The sequence below is a fragment of the Primulina tabacum genome, chromosome 14 (assembly GCF_025594145.1).
Source record: "Primulina tabacum isolate GXHZ01 chromosome 14, ASM2559414v2, whole genome shotgun sequence".
Taxonomy (NCBI): domain Eukaryota; kingdom Viridiplantae; phylum Streptophyta; class Magnoliopsida; order Lamiales; family Gesneriaceae; genus Primulina; species Primulina tabacum.
This window is the reverse complement of record NC_134563.1, coordinates 1,163,467-1,185,704: the sequence shown is the minus strand read 5'-3', so window position 1 is coordinate 1,185,704 and position 22,238 is coordinate 1,163,467. Positions and strand designations below refer to the sequence as shown.

General features: G+C 36.0%; 5 protein-coding genes across 5 annotated transcripts; 3 read left to right on the top strand and 2 right to left on the bottom strand.

Annotated features, from left to right (window-relative positions):
- The first annotated feature begins 1,202 nt into the window (after positions 1-1,202).
- On the top strand, positions 1,203-4,191 carry LOC142524268 (ribulose bisphosphate carboxylase/oxygenase activase, chloroplastic-like). The gene is made up of 7 exons (XM_075628164.1): positions 1,203-1,461; positions 2,061-2,368; positions 2,466-2,574; positions 2,646-2,731; positions 2,812-3,284; positions 3,529-3,810; positions 3,938-4,191. Exons 1-7 carry the CDS (start codon positions 1,411-1,413, stop codon positions 4,051-4,053), a joined length of 1,425 nt encoding a protein of 474 aa, XP_075484279.1. The 5' UTR covers positions 1,203-1,410; the 3' UTR covers positions 4,054-4,191.
- A 1,504-nt stretch (positions 4,192-5,695) lies between these two features.
- On the top strand, positions 5,696-7,190 carry LOC142524653 (protein ELC-like). The gene has a single exon (XM_075628701.1). The coding sequence runs from the start codon at positions 5,868-5,870 to the stop codon at positions 7,050-7,052; it is 1,185 nt and encodes a 394-aa protein (XP_075484816.1). The 5' UTR covers positions 5,696-5,867; the 3' UTR covers positions 7,053-7,190.
- Positions 7,191-8,246: 1,056 nt separating this feature from the next.
- Positions 8,247-10,137, bottom strand: LOC142524652 (hydroquinone glucosyltransferase-like). The gene is made up of 2 exons (XM_075628700.1): positions 8,555-10,137; positions 8,247-8,466 (listed from the first exon to the last, which is right to left on the bottom strand). The coding sequence occupies exons 1-2, from the start codon at positions 9,986-9,988 to the stop codon at positions 8,425-8,427; spliced, it is 1,476 nt and encodes a 491-aa protein (XP_075484815.1). The 5' UTR covers positions 9,989-10,137; the 3' UTR covers positions 8,247-8,424.
- A 1,466-nt stretch (positions 10,138-11,603) lies between these two features.
- LOC142525530 (glycerol-3-phosphate acyltransferase 5-like) lies at positions 11,604-13,616 on the bottom strand. The gene is made up of 2 exons (XM_075629845.1): positions 12,906-13,616; positions 11,604-12,664 (listed from the first exon to the last, which is right to left on the bottom strand). Exons 1-2 carry the CDS (start codon positions 13,458-13,460, stop codon positions 11,735-11,737), a joined length of 1,485 nt encoding a protein of 494 aa, XP_075485960.1. The 5' UTR covers positions 13,461-13,616; the 3' UTR covers positions 11,604-11,734.
- Positions 13,617-17,995: 4,379 nt separating this feature from the next.
- Positions 17,996-19,630, top strand: LOC142524429 (putative E3 ubiquitin-protein ligase RHC2A). Its single transcript, XM_075628427.1, has one exon. The coding sequence runs from the start codon at positions 18,188-18,190 to the stop codon at positions 19,358-19,360; it is 1,173 nt and encodes a 390-aa protein (XP_075484542.1). The 5' UTR covers positions 17,996-18,187; the 3' UTR covers positions 19,361-19,630.
- Positions 19,631-22,238: the final 2,608 nt, after the last annotated feature.

Sequence of the window (22,238 nt, the reverse complement as noted above, 5' to 3'; positions counted from 1 at the left end):
AATACCAATACTTGGTGAGCTTACGTTGCCTATTCGAATATCCAGTATTTTAATAATATTGTGAGTATCTCATTTACGAAATCAAGTATTTACAAACTCAAATTAAGTACTTCACGAATATCATCATCGGTGTCACCTAATGTTAGCTTCAAATTATATTTTGGCATCAGATATGAATATTTAAGGGGTAAAAGCATGTATTTATATACTCTAATTAGATACTCTTTGTACCAATTTAAGTATCACATTTTAATCACAAATGACACCATCAAAATTCACTTAATATTACTTGAAACTTAAGTATTTTTCTTACACATTTAAAGTATTAAAATAGCCAAATCAAATATTTGGAACCCCAAAATAGGTATGTTATCGATCAAAATAAGTACTTTTTCTAATTCAACAATGAGTGAGAAACTGTGTTTTTTCAAAAATTAGTTGACATGAATAAGTCATCTTAATGCATTTTCAATGAAAAGACCAACAATTATTGAATTTATTGTGATAGCTCGAAGATGCAGTATTTTCTTACACATTGGAATATTCAAAGAGCCAAATAAAGCATTTGGAACTCCAAAATAGGTATTTTGTAGGTCAAAATAAATATTTAATCTTATTTTATGATGAGTGATGGTCTATGTTTTTTTTTAAAAATAAAATGACACGAATAAGTCATTCTAATGCATTTTTCATGAAATGACCAACAATGACTGAATTTATGGTGAATGCTCGAAAATATAGTATTTTCTTATATGTTTGGAGTATTCAAAGAGCTAAATCAAGTATCTGAAAGCCCATAATAAGTACTTTGTAATTTGTATGTCAAAATAAGTATTTACTTTTATTGCATGATAATTGAGAAACAATATTTTTTTACAATTATATTTCAAATGGAGAAGACACATGTAATTTTTATGGATAAATAATATATTTATTTAAATAATAAAGGGTAAAATGTAATTTGGTTCGTAAGTAGTTAAAACTAAACACATATCATTGTTAGGTACTTATTCCTAAAAAATTATGGCTAAATACTAATGTTAATTGAAATATTGACATATGTATTTTTCTGAATTGGTATTTAAAATATCAACACAAATAGCCTAATATTTTCTTTTGGTTATTATTTTTATAAGTGTCGATATTATGATTTGATAACAACACTTAATAAAAAAATATCTAATGTCATCATATGTCTTTCTTCTTGTAGGATTGTGTGCTCCAACAGAATTCCAATGCAATTATTGGTTTACAAGTTGCATGCGAACAATCAATCTTGATTGTGTGGTCCGTTGAAATTCTATCCCCGATCTTTTGGATTCTAACTTGTGTACATTATTATTCAAGTGCTGTTCAAATTAGTACTGGAAATCCCCCACAGTTGCAGCTACTCCTCCCCGCAAGTCTGTAATGTCAACAGCCGTCTCCACCGTAGGATCCGCCATTGTTAACCGAGCTCCGGTATTGGATTTTCTTGTGTTTTCATATATTGTTTTTTACGTGGTTAATTAATTTGTTAGATTTTTTTTTTCCTTGCAAAGTATGTGTATATGAAGCAGCAATTATCTTACATTTCTTTTGGAGATGGTATACAAGATTCCGAATATGATTTATATGATACGGTCATGAAATCCGAGACTGTTTCAAAATTTTTGGTGGCTTGAACTGTGAAAAAGCTCAAATGGGTTTTGTTTTATATGACATTTAAGCAATGAATTGATCCATAAAATAAGTCGTTACATTTGGAGGGATCAGATTTGGGTGAATATAAAGCATTCTAGGTGGAAATGGGCCTACGATAAAACAAACGTGCAGTGGCTTTTACATCGGTAAAACGTCAATCACTCGATTCCGCTGGAAATATTTTTGGAGTTTTACTCTTTATATTCTTGTACTATATAAATATTGGACGCGATTTTAATTGATAAAACAGTTGATTTCAATTAAAAACTATCTGGAATGTTTTGTCTATTTTTTGATTTGTCTGGGGTATATATTCTACGTGAATCAAAGTGTTCGTAACTTTTTGTTTGTGTTCTGGCTACATTTTATTGATGCAGCTGAAGTTGAAAGGATCAAGTGGTGGATCAGCAATCCCGAGCTCATCTTTTTTAGGCAGCAGAACTTTAAAGAAATCGAGCACAGTATACATCCCCAAGTCCCCTTCTTCGAGTTTGAAGATCGTGGCAGAGGAGAAAACGACTAAAGTAGATAGATGGCAGGGTCTCGGAACGGATGTATCCGATGATCAGCAAGATATCACTAGAGGCAAGGGTGCGGTTGATGCTCTCTTTCAAGCTCCCCAAGGCACGGGAACGCACAACGCCGTGCTCACCTCCTTTGACTACATCAGCAAGGGACTTAGAACGTAATAGACTGACTACTTTCTGTTTCGACAAAAGTATTGATCGATTTGTAATGTTCTAAATCGCGATAATTGTTTATATGGCTTCTGTTGCCAACAGATATAGCTTTGGCGATAACATGGTGTCCGGATTTTACATTGCTCCGGCCTTCAAGGACAAGCTTGTTGTTCACTTGAGCAAGAACTTCATGAGCTTGCCTAACATCAAGGTGTTGTTTGTTGCTTCTGTTTTATAATTTTTCAAGAAACCCAACATTGGTTGAAGGTTTTTTTGGGACAGGTTCCTCTTATTTTGGGTATTTGGGGAGGCAAAGGTCAAGGAAAATCATTCCAATGTGAACTTGTTTTTGCCAAGATGGGAATCAAGTAGGTCACATAGCATATTTATATCCATTTTATTTAAGCAAAAATATGGATTGAGATCCTGAAAAATGTGTTATAAACAGCCCTATCATGATGAGCGCCGGAGAACTCGAGAGTGGAAACGCAGGAGAACCTGCGAAGCTCATCAGGCAACGGTACCGTGAAGCAGCCGATATCATCAAGAAAGGCAAAATGTGCTGCCTGTTCATCAACGATCTCGATGCTGGTGCTGGTCGTATGGGGGGGACGACGCAATACACTGTCAACAACCAAATGGTTAACGCCACGCTTATGAACATAGCAGATAACCCGACTAACGTGCAACTTCCCGGGATGTACAACAAAGAGGAGAATCCCAGAGTGCCTATAATCGTCACGGGAAATGATTTTTCGACCTTGTATGCCCCTTTGATACGTGACGGGCGTATGGACAAATTTTACTGGGCTCCCACACGTGAGGACAGCATCGGTGTTTGTAGAGGTATTTTTCGAAGTGATAACGTACCGGTGGAGGCAGTTGTCACGCTTGTGGATACCTTCCCTGGCCAATCTATTGGTAAGATTTATCTTAGTTTCAATAGGCACAGGATCTCAGTATCACTTTGTGCATCGATATGCGTACTAGAGAATGACAAGATTTGAAATTTCATGTGTGCTTTTTTTGAACCATCAAATTTCACCTCCAAATATATGTTGGATCTGCCTCTGCACCTAGGGAAAAACTCACTGAACTGTTGAAACAAGACACATTTTTCAGGGCCGCGAAAATCAACGATTTTCTGAACAACAATACATTGCAGATTTCTTTGGTGCTTTGAGGGCAAGAGTGTATGACGACGAGGTGAGGAAGTGGATATCAGGAGTCGGAGTCGACAACATTGGCAAAAAACTAATTAACTCGCGGGAGGGGCCACCAGTATTTGAGCAGCCTAACATAACTCTAGAGAAGCTCCTGGAGTATGGCAACATGCTGGTGCAAGAGCAAGAAAATGTAAAGAGGGTACGATTGGCTGACAAGTACATGAATCAAGCTGCACTTGGAGATGCAAACAAGGATTCTATCGACCGAGGGACTTTCTACGGTACGATTTAACTTCTTCTCCTTTGCAGGATACATAGAATATGATGTTTATTGACATCCTTGTCGAATCAAGGAACGCAAAGACAGAAAAATTTTCCCAACCTTTATGCAACATGTTTGTAATGCAGGCCAGGCAGCTCAGACGGTTGATTTTCCTGTACCCGAAGGTTGCGCCGACCCGGGTGCAAATAACTTTGATCCTACCGCCAGAAGTGACGATGGAACATGCTTGTACACATTATAAGTTGGTCTTGTATAGGTGTTGTGGTGTATGTTGAATGAATGAGTTTGTTCTTGGAAGCACCTATAACTTTGGTGCTTGTTTCATGTACTTGGACACTCTAATTTTGTTATACATATTTATTGTTAGAACATAACAAAATTTTATATCTAATACGTAAATGACACGTCATTGATGAGCATATAGTTAGTTTACCACTATCTATGGACAACATAACAAAACTATATATATTCATCTGTATGTTGTCCCTTATGTTTAAAAAAAATTACAAATTATTAAGATACTTTGAATGCATTTGTTTATTTGTAGGATTAATTTATTATAGACACGTATTATTCAGTACATGGATTTATTTGTTGACATGATTCCATTTTTAAACAAATTGAAATTGTTCTAGTTAAATGATTGAAATAATCCATTTTAATTTGGTTTTGAAAAATTATCCTTTGGTTAATCAACATGGATAAATCCATTCGATCAGTAAAGGAACATAATAATTTGCCCACACCCTTACATGTTCATTGGACCACAAATATAAAGAAAAATGAACATCTAAAACCAACTTTGATTAGATCAAATTTGCGTGAGACGATTTCACGGGTCGTATTTTGTGAGAGAGATCTCTTATTTGGATCATCCATGAAAAGTATTATTTTTATGATAAGAGTATTACTTTTACTGTGAATATCGGTAGGATTGACCCGTCTCACAGATAAAAATTCGTGTGATCGTCTCACAAGAGACTTACTCTAGATCAAATTAATAATGTGGGAAAAAATTGAAACACACTAATTCAATAAAAATGGGATTCAACTCTTTTCGAAATAAAAATGAAACAATTTCAGTTAAAAATATTTTCGGAATCATTGACTTTAAAATGTGTGATTTAATCAAAAGCGAATACAATCTAGAAAATAATATTAATTGATACAAATAGCTATTCTTATTATTATATCTGGGTCAATTTTTCACCTGCTCGCCCTGAACTATTTAAAACATCCATTTAACCCCTCAAATTATTAATTATATAATGTCCACAGAAATTAATATGTAAGCACAAGACTGTTATTAATAACTTTATTTACATATATTATAATCATAATTGTGTTTTGTAGAATCAAACATTTAACGTTCTATAAATAGATATAGCTGATGCTAACAATGCAACTTAAATATTTTAAACCGAACAACAATTCAATCGTCACATATCGATCACTCTTTTAAGAGAAGAAATTATTGCACCTAATAATCAGTCTCCTAATAATTTCACTTCTTGCAGTATTTTATAATTAAACACATAACTTTGATTCTTATATAATTGTAGGATGTAACACTCGTCGTTTTAACAAACAAAATTGTAGCTGATAGTAACGAAATAATTCAAATATTTTGAATCGTACATCAATTCAAATGTCACGTTCTGATTACAATTATATCAAAGATAATTATTGATTCATAACATACTGCGATTACTTTTTTTAAAAAAAAAAAAAAATTGATCCAATGTTATAAGTAGTTAATGGGTTAATTGATGCAGTTCATAATTTCTTGGGGTTAAATGGGTATTGACAACAATCTATGGGGCATATTGAAATTAACCATTACTATATATATGAGTCAATATATCTAGCGCTTTCCGCTCTGCAAACGCGTGTTACGATATTTCTTAACGCAGTTACCTTCGTCGTCTTTGCCTAGCTGATTTTGGTTCTTCGATCGATTTATTCAAATATTATTAATTGCGGTAGAAAATTCTTTGGATCAATAATTGGTTTACAGGAGGAATCAAGATCTGTGTACACGTATTTTCTGGTGAAATGGAGCAATACACGCAGCAATTCCTTAATAGCGTGCTGTCGCAGCGCGGCCCGTCGGCGCTGCCGTACGCGGAGGACATGAAGTGGCACATCCGGCAGCACTTGTTGTTCCTCACGGAGGCGTACCCTTCGCTGCAGCCCAAGACCGCCGTCTTCAACCACAACGACGGCCGCACAGTCAATCTTCTGCAAGCCGACGGCACCGTGCCGATGTCCTTCCAGGGCGTCACGTACAATATCCCGGTTATCATCTGGATGATGGAGACGTACCCCCGTCACGCGCCTCTCGTATTCGTGAACCCAACCCGCGACATGATCATCAAGCGCCCCCACTCCTTCTTGTCGCCCAATGGAGTCGTTTCTATCCCGTACATCCATTCATGGGTCTTCCCCGGATCTAATTTGGTTGAATTGGTGAGGAATTTGAGCCATTTTTTTGCTCGGGATCCGCCGCTTTACTCGCAGCGTAAGGCCTCATCTCCCAATTTGAACCCTAATTTGAATTCAGGTTACGGTAGTGTAAATTCGTCATTAGGATCGTCGGAGCCGCGGCCGGCAATCCCACCAAAGGTTTATTCCCCCACTCCGCCGCCGCCATATGGGGTCGGGAGAGTAATGGAGGATCCTGCCGATGTTTTTAAGAAGAACGCCATAAACAAACTGGTGGAAGGCTTTACTACTGACATTAGAGAGATGAGGAAGGGGAGGGAAGTTGAAATGGAAGGCCTTTTTAGCGCGCAAAATGTGTTACGGAAGCGGGAAGAAGAATTAAGGAAAGGGTTGATGGAAATGCGGGATGAAAGAGAGGGATTGGAGCAGCAATTACAGTTGGTGTTGATGAATACCGATGTTATGAACCAATGGTTACGAGATAATGAAGGAAAATTGGGCTGCCAAGATTTCAGTAGTGTGGATGTAGACGAAGCATTTGAGTTGTCTGATACTCTGTCGAAGCAGATGATGGATTGTACGTCATCGGATTTGGCTGTGGAAGATACCATTTATGCATTGGATAAGGCGGTGCAAGAAGGGGCTGTGCCATTTGATCAATACTTGAGAAATGTGAGGCTTTTATCGCGAGAGCAGTTTTTCCATCGAGCCACGGCTTCGAAAGTCAGGGCAGTTCAGATGCAGGCTCAGGTTGCTAGTATGGCTGCGAGGGCACCGTCCCAATATGCGTTGTGATGAATTTGGATATTTTATAAGCTTGCAACTATTTCGTTCAGGTATACATCATACTTGGCATTGTAATTTTTCTATTTTGATGAACATGAAAAAATGGAATCTTTTACATGGAATTTGATGTGTTGATTTTGATTTCAATAGTATTTGTTTAAATTTGTGTCTTGTTTAATGTGGATATATGGTAAACTTTTTGAGGCTTATGCTCTTCTCGGTTATTATGAGATGATAATGGAAAGCAAAGTTAACAAAGTTGAAGTGGAAGACATGTATTGTAGACAAATCAGATGAGATTAAATCCATTTGACATAATAGTTTGTTGGTTGGAGAGCCTCGTTCGCGCGTGGTGGTTGCGTTAATGTTGGATGAAGTCTGTGCAAAAGATTAAAAGAGAATGGCACATCAAGTTTTGAGAACCGTAAGGTTATGCATGCTGCTGAAAACTCCTGAAGTATGTTGCATAAATGCACAAAAATATTTTATTTCAAAACTATGTTCACACAATATATAAAGCATCTAAAACCTTCTTGCAATGAAAAAACGAAGTGGGTAGATTCATTCTCGGCCATTTTGCTGATAAAGTATGAGAAATATTGTCCTATTAATGAACTTTTTGATATGTACCAAAGTAATATTTCCATCTTTTTACGTTGTATGCTACCGTGTCTTATTCCATATCTTTTTTCCTTCTTAATTATTTTGGATGCCTATGTTGACTAAGGACTAATCATGGATTAGCTATTTCTTTGGGATGCGAATGTTTGATTGAGGACATATCATGGATTGTGAATGCAGATCAAGTTAGGGATGTTAAGTTTGGTTTGGTGTGGCATGATTTTCGTTTTCCTTCATTTCGTCTTGTAATTCTATTTAATGACATATAACGACATTGAAAGAGCAACGATCAGTTCTCGTGCACTTTGATTTTCTTCCTGCTTTCGCTGAAAAACATAACTTTGAGTCACCCCTGAAATTTGTAGCCTTGCACTTTGTAGCTTCCCGTGCACCTTTAGACTCATCTCCAACCCAGAGGCCTTGCAACCATTCTTACACCACAAATCTAGATAGCTTTCTTTTATATTAGTGAATTTTATCTTTGAGCAACTGGTAAGAATTTAAACATTGTGATTGTAACCTTCTTCTGTAAACCAATAAAACACGATGCTTGAAGATAAGACTTATCTATGGATGTTACTCTTCCAAGTGAAAAGGTTTGGTCGTTGAGTGAGAGTGTGAATACTTTCCTGAGTGAAAAGATTTGGTCGTGGAGTGATAGTGGTGAGGGCTTCGGACGATGAGCTTTTAACGTGTGACTCCGGTTCTCGGCTCTCTGCTATGCTCAGCTTTAGGCATAGTTGTCCTTTGCAATGTGTCTTTAGTTATTATGAGGGCAATGGTGTTCGTTTTGGAGATATACCTAACACAATAAAATATAATTAATATAAAATGGAAAACAAATTACATCGAAACAACATTTATTCTCTGTTTTTCCAGATTTCAACTACTTTAGCTAGTGATTTAGCAGAAGATCCAACTTGACTGAGCACTTGAGACGCTGAATCCTTGAGATTTCTAATCCTATTCCTTAGCTCTTCTCCTTCTTTTGCCTCAATCAAACTTCTGGCCAACTTTGATATCTGCTCACTCCCAACAACCCCATTTGCTTCCTCCCTTACTCTGAACGCAACCTTCAAACCTTCACTCAACAGCACAGCATTCATCTTTTGTTCCGCGAATAGAGGCCACGCGATCAGTGGCACCCCATGTGTAATGCTTTCCAGGATTGAATTCCATCCACAATGTGTCACAAATCCCCCGATAGCCTGGTGGCTAAGAACTTCGATTTGAGGACACCATTGTGACAAAATAAAGCCCTTCCTGCTCGGGGATGGATCCAGAAATTCGGATCGAGCATCTGCTTCGTTTTCATTGCTTGTAAAGTATGCCGCATTTCTAGCCTTCTCATTTGAACTTTTAGCAACTAAAAGATATCTTTGGTCACTTCGTTCTAGACCAGAAATTAGTTCCTGTAGTTGGATTCTTGATAAGGTCCCACCGCTGCCAAATGAAACAAATACAGTCGATCTCAATGGTTGCTCATCTAACCATTTCATAAATTCGGGCTTGTTATCTATGTTCGAGCTGGGTCGGGTCAAAGGTCCAATAGGGTAAACTGGTGGAATATTGCTGAAGCGTCCTTGCTCAAATGCCTCTAGCGTATCTGCTTCTAGGTCCAGAAAAGTGTTGATCAGTATTCCCTTGGCTAGATAATACTTCTTACTCAACTCTACAGCCATTTTATACGCTTCGTCGTTTCGATCATGAATCTCGTCCGGTAAGTCCGAGTAGTGAACGGGGACACAACCCGGTAACCCAACTGTCTCAGGCAAATCTCTGTGTTCACATTTGCCAGATGCATCGAGCTGAAGTAAATGAAACGAATAGGACAAGGTCATAGCGGAGCAAGTGTAGAAAACAAACGAAGGGATGCCCAACTCCTCAGCCAAATCAAAGGTGAATGAACCGAACAAGTCGACCACGAAGGCCGAAACCCGGCGCAACTGGTTGAGTTCATTCAGTACTTTGGAAAGTGAGGGGAGGGATCGGATCACGCTGAGAGAGATTCGAGTTTCGATCTTTGTGTCCTCCGGAAGGTCGTCGAAGCTCACCGGAGGTAGAAATATGGTCTTTACGGAATCTAGAGGCAGGGATTGGAGTAAGGTTTTTTGAGGTAGATGCAGAGGTGAATTGTCAGTAGGGATGAGGAAGGTGATGGTGAAACAGTTCTGTTCTAGGAGTTTCTTTGCGAACTCGATCAGTGGAATGAGGTGCCCCATTCCTGGGGTGGGTAACATGACAATATGAGGTGAGTTTGCTCTTTGTGGTACTTCCCCCATGGCTTGACTACTTGATTCTGTTTTGTTTTCTTTTTTCTTCATACAAGTTTCTATCTACCTACACATATATATGGATAGATAGACACAGTATTTGCGAATAACATTATCTGTTCCTGCAACGCGTCAACAAAATAGGAAACAGGAATTGTGTTGGGTTCTGCTCTTTGACACGAGCAAACCAACATCAGAATTTGTTTTGATAATTAATGCGCATAGAAGGTAAATTTTTGTATGTACAAGTGTGCGTCCAACAGGCAACATGTTTGTAAGATATATATGTTGTTTCGACAGATATTTTTTTACAAATAGAAATAACAAGAAATCTTCTAGTATTTATCTATACGATATGATAACTATGAGTGTAGGTTTGATATATCTCAACATGGATTCCTGAAATACCCTTCTTATATTTAGCACCAACCTGTAGAATTGTATATATTTTTATTTTTATTTTTTTATAAATAGAATAATAGATCTAATGTACACTACTCATGAACTATTTTTGTGACATTGTGACACTATATTTATGAGACGAGTTGATCCAGACTATATCAGCTATGAAAAGTAATATTTTTTATTAAATGTATTATACTTTACTCAAATCAATATATATATTACATAATATATTTTTCACATAAAAATAAATATTTTTCATTCAAATGAATGTCTATTAAACAATATTTTTTTACAACATAACTAACAATAAATGATAATTTTGTAATGAAAAATATTATTTGGACATAAAAAATAATATTTTTTATGAGTCGGGTCGAAAATTCGTCTTACGAATTTTATACGTGAGACGGTTTCAAATTAATTTTTGTGTAAAAAATTCATAGGCTAACAAAAATGGGTACTTTAGGTAATAAAAATACATTTTCATTCGTATAATAAAAAATCTACGGCAGTGAATTACTAACATTTATTCTTGTTTTTCTAATAAATCTGACATATATAATATGTTCCTCAATTAGCTCTTTACATTTAAAATTTAATAATAACATATATTTTTAAAAATATAATAATTATACACACACCATATGTATACCATATACATAACGTAACCTGTAAGTGACATATTACCTTTACAAGCACTACCTCAAATTACATTTAAGAGTGGAGATATATCAATTTCACATATACCACTAGGATAGTGCTTTTATAGGTAGCATGAAATTTTAAAACGTAACCTATAGAACATGATTGACATATGATCCCAACTTAATTTGAGTGTGATCTCTGCATTGTTCATACTAGGTAAGCAATGGAGAAAACATGTACTTCATCGTATTTGCTTGAAAAGTAGGTCTCTTGTGAGACGGTCTCACGAATCTTTACCTGTGAGATGAGTCAACCCTACCGATATTCACAATAAAAAGTATTATTCTTAGCATAAAAAGTAATATTTTTTCATGGATGACTCAAATAAGATATCTGTCTCACAAAATATGACTCGTGAGGTCGTCTCACACAAATTTTTGACTTGCTTGAAAGCTATACTCATCGTAAACCTCGTTAGTTGGGCATCTTACGTTCTTTGGCATCTTACGTTCTCTCTTAAGCTTTACGTCTCTTTCTCAAATTCTCATTACATATTAGATTCCCAATTTATATTTGCTTATTTCATCATATATACTCTATGTTATATGAAAATTGATGTCCCAATTGACTAATTTCTTGAAAATCAAAATGTCCCAAAACAAATAAAAGTAACGCATAAACATATTATAAAAATAATAATGGAAACACATAATATTTATGTACCAAAGCCTGGTGCTTATTTATCCATTAGTGAATAATGAAACTTCCCACCAATTCCTTCAAAGTGTTAACCAATTGCATGGCAGGATTCCCATATGAATTCTGGGATACAATTCCATCATTCCCTGCGAGCACCCTGTACTTGTCTCTTCTAGTAAAATTTGTGCACTCAAACCCTAAAGTCGCAGCCAAGATTCGCTGAACATAGTTAGCAACATCATGTGGGCTTTTACCCGAAGAACAAGTAGCTTCTGCTGGCAGCTGATTCAAGAACGTGACCTCGTAAACCGGCCTGGGGTTCATGAAGAAAAATATTGGATCCATACCTTTCCAACCCCTAGCTGTGGTTGCATGAAAGAACCCTACTTTATAATTCATGGCGACAGGTACGATTCGATCCGTTAGCTCAGCGAAAAGAGCGCTGAATCTCAAAAGGAAAGGTTCCCTACAAGTAGTTCCTTCTGGACAGACAACTAGGTCTCCTTTTTCGAGCTCCCGTTTGATTTTCTGCGCATCAACGTCCCTGATTCTCGTCAGACGGACGGTCGGGATGGGAGACAAGATTTCGGATAGGCGAGAAAGGGAGTAAGTAACAGCTGGGATTCTGCGGCGGAGGACAGCTGAGAGGACCACGGGATCCATTAGGGTTCTGTGCGTGCAAACGAAGAGGACACCGGAGGTGGAGACTGAGGCTGGGGGAGGAGGGTTTCCTTTTACAACAACCCTGCTTCCGAAAAGCGGTGAAACATGGCGTATAGCCCACATGGGAGTTATTATGCCTAGGGTTATCCGGATGATGGCAAGAAGGAAACCAAGAGGGATCCATAAAAGGATCAGGAGGGCGGCAGACTGGGTTGGTCGTAAGGCAAGGCGGCCATCATGAAATACTACCGGTACGGGGACAGCTGTGAGGGGCTCTTGTTTCTTGTTGTTGGAAAATGGTGGATAACACTCTTCCTGTTTGTTGCAAATAGAAATATTGCAAGAAAAGTTAAGTGTTAGATCCATGCTTAAGTGAAAGTTGGTGTTGATCTATCTATATATGTTTGTACGAGAATATTGTATATATACAATATTCAATTTTATCTTTACATAATATATCTATAATATGCGTGGGATGATCAAGCTTGGAAATTGAATTCGTTAACATGGATAAAATTAAGCAAAATATTTATGCATAAACTTATGACCAACTCACATGGCAAAATGGTAGGAATGATGAGCCACATGCAGAACCAGGCCTTCCCAGCCCTAAGCTTGGTTTTTCACCTCCGAATAACTCAGCGATTCTCGTCCCGAATGAACAAAAATCATCGCCAACAAGACCGGTGGCAAAGCCGAATCGATTCACATAGAGCTCATTCCCGACGACGCCATCCGCTCCCAAATTCCCCTTCACGAACCTCTCGACCACAATCCTAGGCATTTTCGTCACCACAACTCGTTTCTTGTACGAACTGAAGACTCTCCAAGCCTCCATATCGATATCGTCTAAGTAGAACTTCGGCAAAACAGCTCTTGCAACTGCTTCAATCTCAGATATTGGAACCCCAGCTGTGGCTATAAAAATTGTTATCTTAAGCCCATAGTCCCCTCTCCCACAAAGCTCGAGAAGACGAATCAGCGGCCACGACGCTAACAGCAACGCGAACCGGATCAAACCAGATGCTTCGAATGCTATCAGCATGAAGTATGAGAAGGTGTCAAGATCCTTCAAAAGGGTGCCTTCAAGCTCCGAAACAACAGACTCCATTGGGGTTTCCTTTTCCTTCCAAGAATGATCAAATGCAACTTTTAAGGTACGGATTGGTTAATCAAAAGAAAGATTTTAAGGTTTGTAAGATGAAGGTGGATATGACTATGCTCTAATGAAAGAAGAGAGACATCTATCTGTTCACAACTACCACTTTTTGCTTATATTTTGCTTTATTTATAATATATTTGTGAGAATATATGTTTTCGGGCTTCGTTCTTAGTCTACTGGTGGATATATCTGCATCGAATAGTAGTAGTATACGCCACGTTAAAATAGCAAGAATCTTGATTACTTAACCCCAACCGACTTCATCATAAGAATTAATACAATTTTACTTAAAATCTGAGGGTGCAAAGTTCCTACCAAAATGTACCTAGATTCTGTCATATATATAAATTAAGTTAGGTAACTTACTAAGAATTTTAATGCTGCCACACACACACAGAGAGAGAGAGATATATATATATGTATATATGTATATATATATATATATAACAACTTGGTTGAAAAAACACCAATTGTCCAATTAGATTTCCAACTAAAGTTGGGAATTTCGGCAAAAATTGGTTTATGTATGAAAAACTGAAACTTAGTGTAATGAAAATCAAAATTTGACCAATTAGAAAGTCAAAGTTTGTACAGGCTAATTAGAATAAGACTTTTTTATTTTTCCCACGTTATGAATTATTTCCTTTTCCCAATCTTTATTTCTACCCAAATATATTTATCCAAAAAAAGAAATAATATCCCTATCGTAATTTTACTTTTGGAAAATAGTTTCTTTGGTACACTAAATTATTTCATTTTGGATTTTAGTCTAATAAATAATTAACGTTTGATTGGATACATTAAATTTGATTTTTTTAGTCATATTTAATTAGAATATTGACTTTGAAAAATGTTAATGTGATGTTAGAAACTATATATATATATAGAGAAAAAGATTATTTCCCCTTTTTTATTTTGTAAAGAAATGATTGCATGTGAATGTTGATGCCCGCGTGGCATGGGGGCATGGGCCTCAAATTTATTCCGTGTCTTAAGTTAAGTCCCTAAAATGCGATTTTGTTACAAATCGTTGTCGCGAGCTTGCCGGATGAGAGTTGAAATCTTCTGTCCAAAGGCATAAAAAATGAGTATGTTTCTTGTAAGATGTTCACGAATCTTTATCTGTGAGACGAGTCAACTCTATCAATATTCACAATAAAAAGTAATACTCTTAGCATAAAAAGTAATATTTTTTTCATGGATGACCCAATTAAGAGATATGTCTATCAAAATACGACCCGTGAGATCGTTTCATACAAGTTTTTGCCTAAAAAATAATACAATACTAGCAATCCTTGACATATGCATTCTGCATATATATTAAATTTTTTATGTTAATAATATTTATAAGAAGCATCTAAAGATTATATTAAAATAAAAATAATTAAAAAGACTTTTGTAATAATATTTTATGTTAAGAGTAATATCATCATTTAATTTAAATATTCAAATGTAGATAAATAAAGATAATTGAATATTTTACTGAAAGATGGCAATTATAAATAAATTTATTTATAACTTTTTTAATTAAATTAAGATGAAGTATTTTTGTAATTTTATTGTGATATTTATGTTTTTCATCAAAAAGTTCATCAAACCCAAAAGTAGCTAGTCTTGTCTGTATATTCGAATTCGATTTTGATTAGGAAGTCGAAAAGTTTAAATTTTTTTTCTCGAATTTCGTTCGAATTGAGGATTAAGTTCGACTCAAAATATCCGACATGTTCCAAAAATATTTCAAAATAAAAGTTCATTATATATGTGTGTATATATATACATGTAAATATTTGTTTAATATTTAAGTATATTATTTAAAATAAGATAATAAATCTCACGAGCGGTATATAATTTGAGCTCGAGTTCAGTTTTAAGAAAGTTCGAGCAAGTTAAAGTTTACCTTGAATTCTATAATTTCAAATGTGAATCATATATTTTTTCGAGTTGGCTAAAAAAGATCGTGAATTGGCTCGATTCATTTATATCCTATATATATAGCTTCAAATAATATTATAGTTAGTTCGATCCTCCCTCAAAGTATTACCCAACTGTATATCCAATGACTATAAGGGGAGCTACGTTATTCTTTTGTGTGATATGACATATTAGACAATGTGAAAAAATCATATGATCATTCGTGATAATTGGATGAATACTTTAGGTATTGCCATAAGATTTACCAAATATGTAGTAAAAAATGGAGGGAAATGTGAAGAAAGATTAATGAGATGTTTTAAAAATACTAATAAGTACATAAAATAAAATCTCTATATGTAAATAATGTTGGGCTAAAATTAAAAAGTTTTTTGATGTGAGATCAAGTCAAAATAGTTACTCTAATAACATCAAGCTTTAAGTACAAATATTCAATGTCTAGCTTAAAACTTATTTGAAACAATAAACAAGATTTGTAGAGAGAAGACTAGACAAACTTCAACACATGAAGAAAGATTTTATTACTTGTTTTTGGAAAATTAAATTTTTTTTGTGTTATAACTTGTATGTTTTTAATTTTTGTCTTATTGTCAGATAATTCACTATATTAATCTACTAATTTGCATTTTTTGTTCAATTTTAATCTTTTTATCATAGTAATTATGTGTGCTGAGGAAATGACGACTCGTAACCTGAAAATGATTGATTACATGATATCAAAACTTGTTGACGTGATGTTGGAAATTTCTTCACCTTCATTAGATGACTTAATACTCAAGTATTCAAATATATGTTTTTTGCTAAACAGCTTGACTTGTGGTCATTGCTACCAGGGGCGGAGCCACATGCTCCTTTATCCGAGCTAAAGCTCGGGTGATCCAATTTTTTTAAAAAAATATATATGTAAATTTTGTATAATTTTGAAATAATTTATCTCAGGTAGATCAATTTAAAATATTAAAAGATTCTAGAGTAAAAAATTACAACCCGGACAGAGCCATATTTCTGGCTCCGCCACTAATTACTACAACAATTTCTTTCTTTCTTTGTTTGTGGCCACTGAAAATATGGCCTATTGGGATTAATGTATACACTATATAACAGTGGGAATATCCTCTTATCATATGGAGAAGACGGCCTAAGGTCAGACATCGGAGAAGGGAATGAAGAAGACGGCCTAAGGTCAGACATCGGAGAAGGGAATGAAGAAGACGGCCTAAGGTCAGACATCGGAGAAGGGAATGAAGGCGATTGAGTTTGATCTCCCGACGAGTATGAAGATAAATCCCTTGATCCCAACTTTTCCCAAATGTCGGAATGAGTGTGCATACAACTTTGAGCCTCTTGAGCAGTAATAATGCACAAATTTCCGACATCTCGTGGAAATCTTCAATGTCCTCGCACCTCTTTTGTGGTGTTTTCAAGTCATCCCATGGTGGAAAATTGAAATTTCACAAAAAAAAAAAAAAACATTTTTGAATTAAAATTCCAATTTAATATCTTAGGTGGAAACGACTACCGTTTTTAATGGACTGAACCATGAAACTAGGTCAAAATTCGTAATTTATTAACAAATTTTATCTTTTCTATTTTACGACATCGTAAAAACTTCTTGATATGTATTAATATAATCAAATCTAAAAATATCGCACTCATTATCTTTTTAATTTTTTTTAAAAAACGAAGAAATATGAAATAAAAAGTATAACTACTTTTAATCAACCTCCTAATCGATAACCATCTCCCACATTTCAATATATTTACCAGTTCACCGAATCAACGCGTACGTTGCGTGCTTGTATAATATTTTTATAGTTCATTTGATTCATATCTAAATGAGGATCAAAATATAATTAGAAGAAATGGTGAAGGACTAAACTGTAATTTTGATATATAAATTAAAAAATAAAAGAATAAAAAATGATCTCAGTAAAAATTGAACCTATAACCTAAACTCAAGGAAACAATGATTCTATCCGCTGAACTACATATAACTTACATTAAAATTTTAATATTTTATTAATATATATAATATAATTATTAAAACAGACTATGACACCAAAATTAGTTACTTTAAGTGCCTCAAACTTAATAAGATAGTATAGATGCATATTAATTTATCTCATAGACTAATGAATTTTTTTTAAGTATAGGATATATTACTAATTTTGGCCTAAAATATATAGACAAGAACTTGTGTTAGATGGTTTCACGATCGTATTTGTGAGACGAATCTTTTGTTTGAGTCATTCATGAAAAATTATTACTATTTAAACTAAAAATATTATTTTTTATTATAAATATCGATATGAATGATCTATCTCCAGAGATAAAAATAATATGTGTATTACTAATTCAATCGAGAAATGATGGGATTGGAATATACCAATTAACGCCTCACGCGCCTATTCAGTACAATGTTCACATTCCGACAGTTGACGCCCACTAAACCGCCCCTTGTCAAGGCTCCTTATTTCAATATTTACCCTCACAGTTTCAACTTTATTCCACATATACCCCTACTTTTCCCGATTTTATTCCCAATCGTATCCTCCGTTCTTTTGTTTCCTCCTCTCTCATCATTCCTACATCCCAAGATCCCCCATTTCTCTCCCTCTATTTGCTCTTCGATTTCGATCTGCTTGCACGAAGATTGGATTTTGCGGATCTGGGTTCGTTTTATTCTTGTGTAATTCTCGTTAATTTCAAGAATTGTAGCTGAAGAAGAATAGAAAGATCCGTGGATGTCGATGTCTTCAACCTATTGGTGCTACAGATGCAACCGATTTGTTAGGGTTTCGGACCAAGATTCTGTCTCTTGCCCTGATTGCAGTGGCGGTTTCGTGGAGGAGGTGGATAACCCAACTCGATCTTCGCTTTCCGACTCGCGGCGACGACGTTTCCCGGCGGCCGCTATGTATATGATGCGAACGCCAGATTCGGGATCTGGTTCAGGGTCGGGCTCGAGCCCGAGGCTGAGGAGGAGCCGTAGGAACGGGGGTGATAGGTCGCCGTTCAACCCGGTTATTGTTCTTCGTGGTCCCAATAGTAGCCGGGCGGGGGAGGAGGCTGCTGCGGGTGGTGGTAGGGGGTTCGAATTGTACTATGATGATGGAGCCGGGTCGGGTTTGAGACCATTACCGGCTACCATGTCTGAATTCTTGCTTGGGTCTGGTTTTGACAGGTTGCTTGATCAGTTGGCTCAAATTGAGGCGAACGGGCTTGCTAGAATTGATGGTAATCCTCCTGCTTCGAAGGCGGCGATCGAATCTATGCCCACTGTGGAGATAGTTGACCAGCATATAGCGGTTGAATCGTATTGCGCGGTTTGTAAAGAAGCTTTCGAGTTGGGAAGTGAGGCTCGCGAAATGCCCTGCAACCACTTGTACCATCAAGATTGCATTTTGCCATGGCTTACTTTGAAAAATTCTTGTCCCGTTTGTAGACATGAGTTGCCCACTGAAAACGAGAATAATAACGTTAACCCGGATGCAAGTGAAGTGAATAGAGCTGCGAGCGAGGTGGGGAATGATGATGAGACGGTAGGACTGACGATATGGAGATTACCAGGTGGAGGGTTTGCTGTGGGGAGGTTTTCCGGTGGGAGAAGAGGTGGCGAAAGGGAGTTACCGGTGGTTTACACTGAAATGGATGGTGGTTTCAATAGCAATGGTGTTCCAAGGAGGATTTCGTGGGGTTCTAGAGGGAATGTATCCAGGGAGAGGAGTGGGTTGAGGAGGTTCGTCAATAGTTTGTTTGCTTGTTTTGGTCGAAGGGGATCGGCCAACTCTAATTCTAGCTTGGATTCTATGACGAGTCGAAGGAGTGGCATGTTGCCTTCTGTTTTGAGCTCCTCATCCAGTCGGCATAGAGGATGGGGTTTGGAAGTTGATGATGGGAATGACAGGAGATGGTGATATCTTGAGTTTGATTTCAAATCAAATACATATATTTGTTATGGGCACACTATGATGGCTTGTTGTAAACTCTCTGTTGTTCGATTGTATTAAGAGAAGTAATATGAGTGAAATGGAACAAAGAATTGATAAATCGGAGCATGAATAGTGTGCCCGGCCTAATGTATCAAAATATTGCATTCCAAGTTAGCAGTTCTTTCCTAGTTCATTCCCCTTTACATTTTTTCACGTTGTAGTTTCTTTCTAATCCTAGATAATACATGTTTCATATGTACTTTTTACCATCTAATGTTGCCTTTGAAGCTTTCTAATGCTATATAATATCTGTTTCATCTGTAATTTGTCATCTAAGGTTTCCTTTGAAGCTTTCAAATGCTATATATATCTGTTCCACCATATGTATATTTGCCTTCTAACTTTATCCGTGAATCTTGTGCCAAATGGATCATCATATTCAGAAGACCTCTTTTGATGAACTTGTTTATATTGAAGTTAAGAGTTGTCAAAATGGATGCTACCGATTCTTGTGGTATACATATCTCTCACAACTTGGGTAAGGGCCCACCCCTTGGTGCAGTTTATTGTATGCAAGATGCAGGTATTGAGAAATTCCACTATGATGAGCTAGCATCTTGAATGTGCCACTAGGCAGTCCATCGTCCATCAAGCCATCGCTCCCTGAATGTGGCACGGGAAAATATTGATGGTCCAAAACTTCTACCAGACACATGTTCTCCGATATGTTTTTACAGGGTACAGCATGATGTTTTGGTCAGGTTTTGAAAGGCTTATTTCGTTTAAAAAATTTGAACTGAACAGGTGGTCTGAAAGCATGATCTTTGAGTGTTCTGTCTCATACCTTCGTATCTGAAATCGCCATAGGGTTCATCTTCCTTGCTGTTCCGGCTTCGAGTTCACGTGCGAGAAGTGTGGTTGGTCTATGCTACAGCTCGTGGATGGGCGCTAAAGCTACGCGCGACTTAACACTCCGCGGGTTCGGGAGAGGCGCAGAAGTATATTGTTTCAAAGTTTTTCACATCTTTTGCGAGACTCTACCAAACTCATCCTTGTTCCTTAAGGATTAAGGATGTATAATTATATATTATCTAATGAATAATCAATAGATCAACTTAATGTATTAAATATAATTTCCTTTCTTTTTGTCAAAATAGAGCTAATTTTTTTTTAAAAAAAAATATCAATTATGTTTAGTTGACTCGGGGTAATCGAATAAATTACCCCAATGGTGGTTCATTTCGTTCTCGAAAAACAAAATTAAAAATCAAATCTTTGCTTACATTATGTTCGTGTGTCGGGAATCTTTTTTTTGGTGATTAAATTCCTATTTCATTTTTTGGATGGTTAGATTATTAATGGACCTCACCAATAAAGCCTGTCTAAGACAGAAATAAACAAAGCCCATTCATTTAAACTAGCTATGGTTTCTAAACAAAAATGTCCCGCAATTAAATGCACTAATTCCATTTTCTTTTGGATTTGGCTTTATTTATTTAGGTGCCACAAGGAACATTTTTTGTATCTGAATTTTATAATTTTGGGATTAAGATAAAAAAAAAATTATCAAATGATTATTATTATTTATTAGTTAGAATTGATTGCCAGGTAAGTTCATCTTCAAATAGTGCTTATGTAAGGAGGTGGTCATTTTATTGAAAATTTAGATTGTACGGTCTCAATTATTTATTTCTGTGAGACTGGTCAAACCAAACATATTTAAAACGAAAAATAATACTTAAACATAAAATGCAATACATTTCATGAATCAGGTCGAGTGTGATATCCGTCTCACAAAATTAACATACCAGTTTCTTTATCATATCTTTTACTACATTCCTCTAGTTTAGTTTTTGAGTTTTCATTTATATTTCAAATTTGTATTTTTCGATTCTTACTTGCAGCGGAAATTTATTTTTAACATACACGTAAACTTTAATGAATAAACATCAGTTTTAAATTATGCACAAGTACGAATACTTGTGCGATGCCTCATGACAAAAAATTCACTAGAAAAATATGTAAAACGTTTACACCAAAACAATACTAGTGAGATTAACAAAACTAAATTCCTTGACACTCCAAAAAATTAACATGCATCAAACACTCAAAGTAAATAATAGATGCATGAAACAAAAAGTGTGTTGCTCAAAACCAAACAAAAGAACACTCTTCGATCAACACTCTGCGTCGGTGTTGTTCTTGAGTGTTGCCAACACCAATCAGCATCACGGTAGGTCTGTGCATCAATCACACAAAGTCTTCACACAAAATCTTCAATACTGAACTTGTGTATGTTCAGCAAAAACTCCAGCAGCTCTCCTGCGCGGCAAAGTGATCACCCGAACACACAAAAACGTCTCATCAAAATAGGCTTGGCTCTTGTATTTTTTTTCTTCTATGCAAGAACTCCTCATCCGATCCTCTCAAGAGCTCACACCAAAAAGATCACACGAAAAGCTCCTGCAAAAGTGATCACCGACCATAGAAAAACTACAGAGCAAATATATGTTGGACTTTTTGTAATTTTCTTCTCAATAAAAAGCTATCTATCCATTCCTCTCTCTACCACACATTTTCTCTCTCCAGAGCCTTTTTTCTCTCTACAACTCTCTCGTTCCTCAAAAAGCCTCTTCTCTCTCTAAAAGCACCTGGTATGGCTGTAAGGCTATACATCTTTATATTCATGGCTTGACCTAAAAGTTATTCCATAGAAGAGTCCTACAATATGTGGAAACAAGATTTTCATTATATATAAAACTCTTTTAAACAAGAATAAAATGTGTTAGAGATAAAAATCATATTAAAAACAAATCATATTATCTAGATATAAATCAATCAAGTTCTTATCATCTAAAAATAA

Excerpts from the sequence above, each read along its gene's own strand:
- LOC142524652 (XM_075628700.1), bottom strand. The coding sequence starts at position 9,988 with ATGAAGAAAAAAGAAAACAAAACAGAATCAAGTAGTCAAGCCATGGGG. Across the intron at positions 8,467-8,554 it reads CTGCTAAATCACTAGCTAAA|GTATATCTCCAAAACGAACA; the intron begins GTAGTTGAAATC and ends TTATTGTGTTAG.
- LOC142525530 (XM_075629845.1), bottom strand. The coding sequence starts at position 13,460 with ATGGAGTCTGTTGTTTCGGAGCTTGAAGGCACCCTTTTGAAGGATCTT. Across the intron at positions 12,665-12,905 it reads CATTCCTACCATTTTGCCAT|GAAGAGTGTTATCCACCATT; the intron begins GTGAGTTGGTCA and ends TGCAACAAACAG.
- LOC142524653 (XM_075628701.1), top strand. The coding sequence starts at position 5,868 with ATGGAGCAATACACGCAGCAATTCCTTAATAGCGTGCTGTCGCAGCGC.
- LOC142524429 (XM_075628427.1), top strand. The coding sequence starts at position 18,188 with ATGTCGATGTCTTCAACCTATTGGTGCTACAGATGCAACCGATTTGTT.
- LOC142524268 (XM_075628164.1), top strand. The coding sequence starts at position 1,411 with ATGTCAACAGCCGTCTCCACCGTAGGATCCGCCATTGTTAACCGAGCT. Across the intron at positions 3,285-3,528 it reads CTTCCCTGGCCAATCTATTG|ATTTCTTTGGTGCTTTGAGG; the intron begins GTAAGATTTATC and ends AATACATTGCAG. Across the intron at positions 3,811-3,937 it reads CGACCGAGGGACTTTCTACG|GCCAGGCAGCTCAGACGGTT; the intron begins GTACGATTTAAC and ends TTTGTAATGCAG.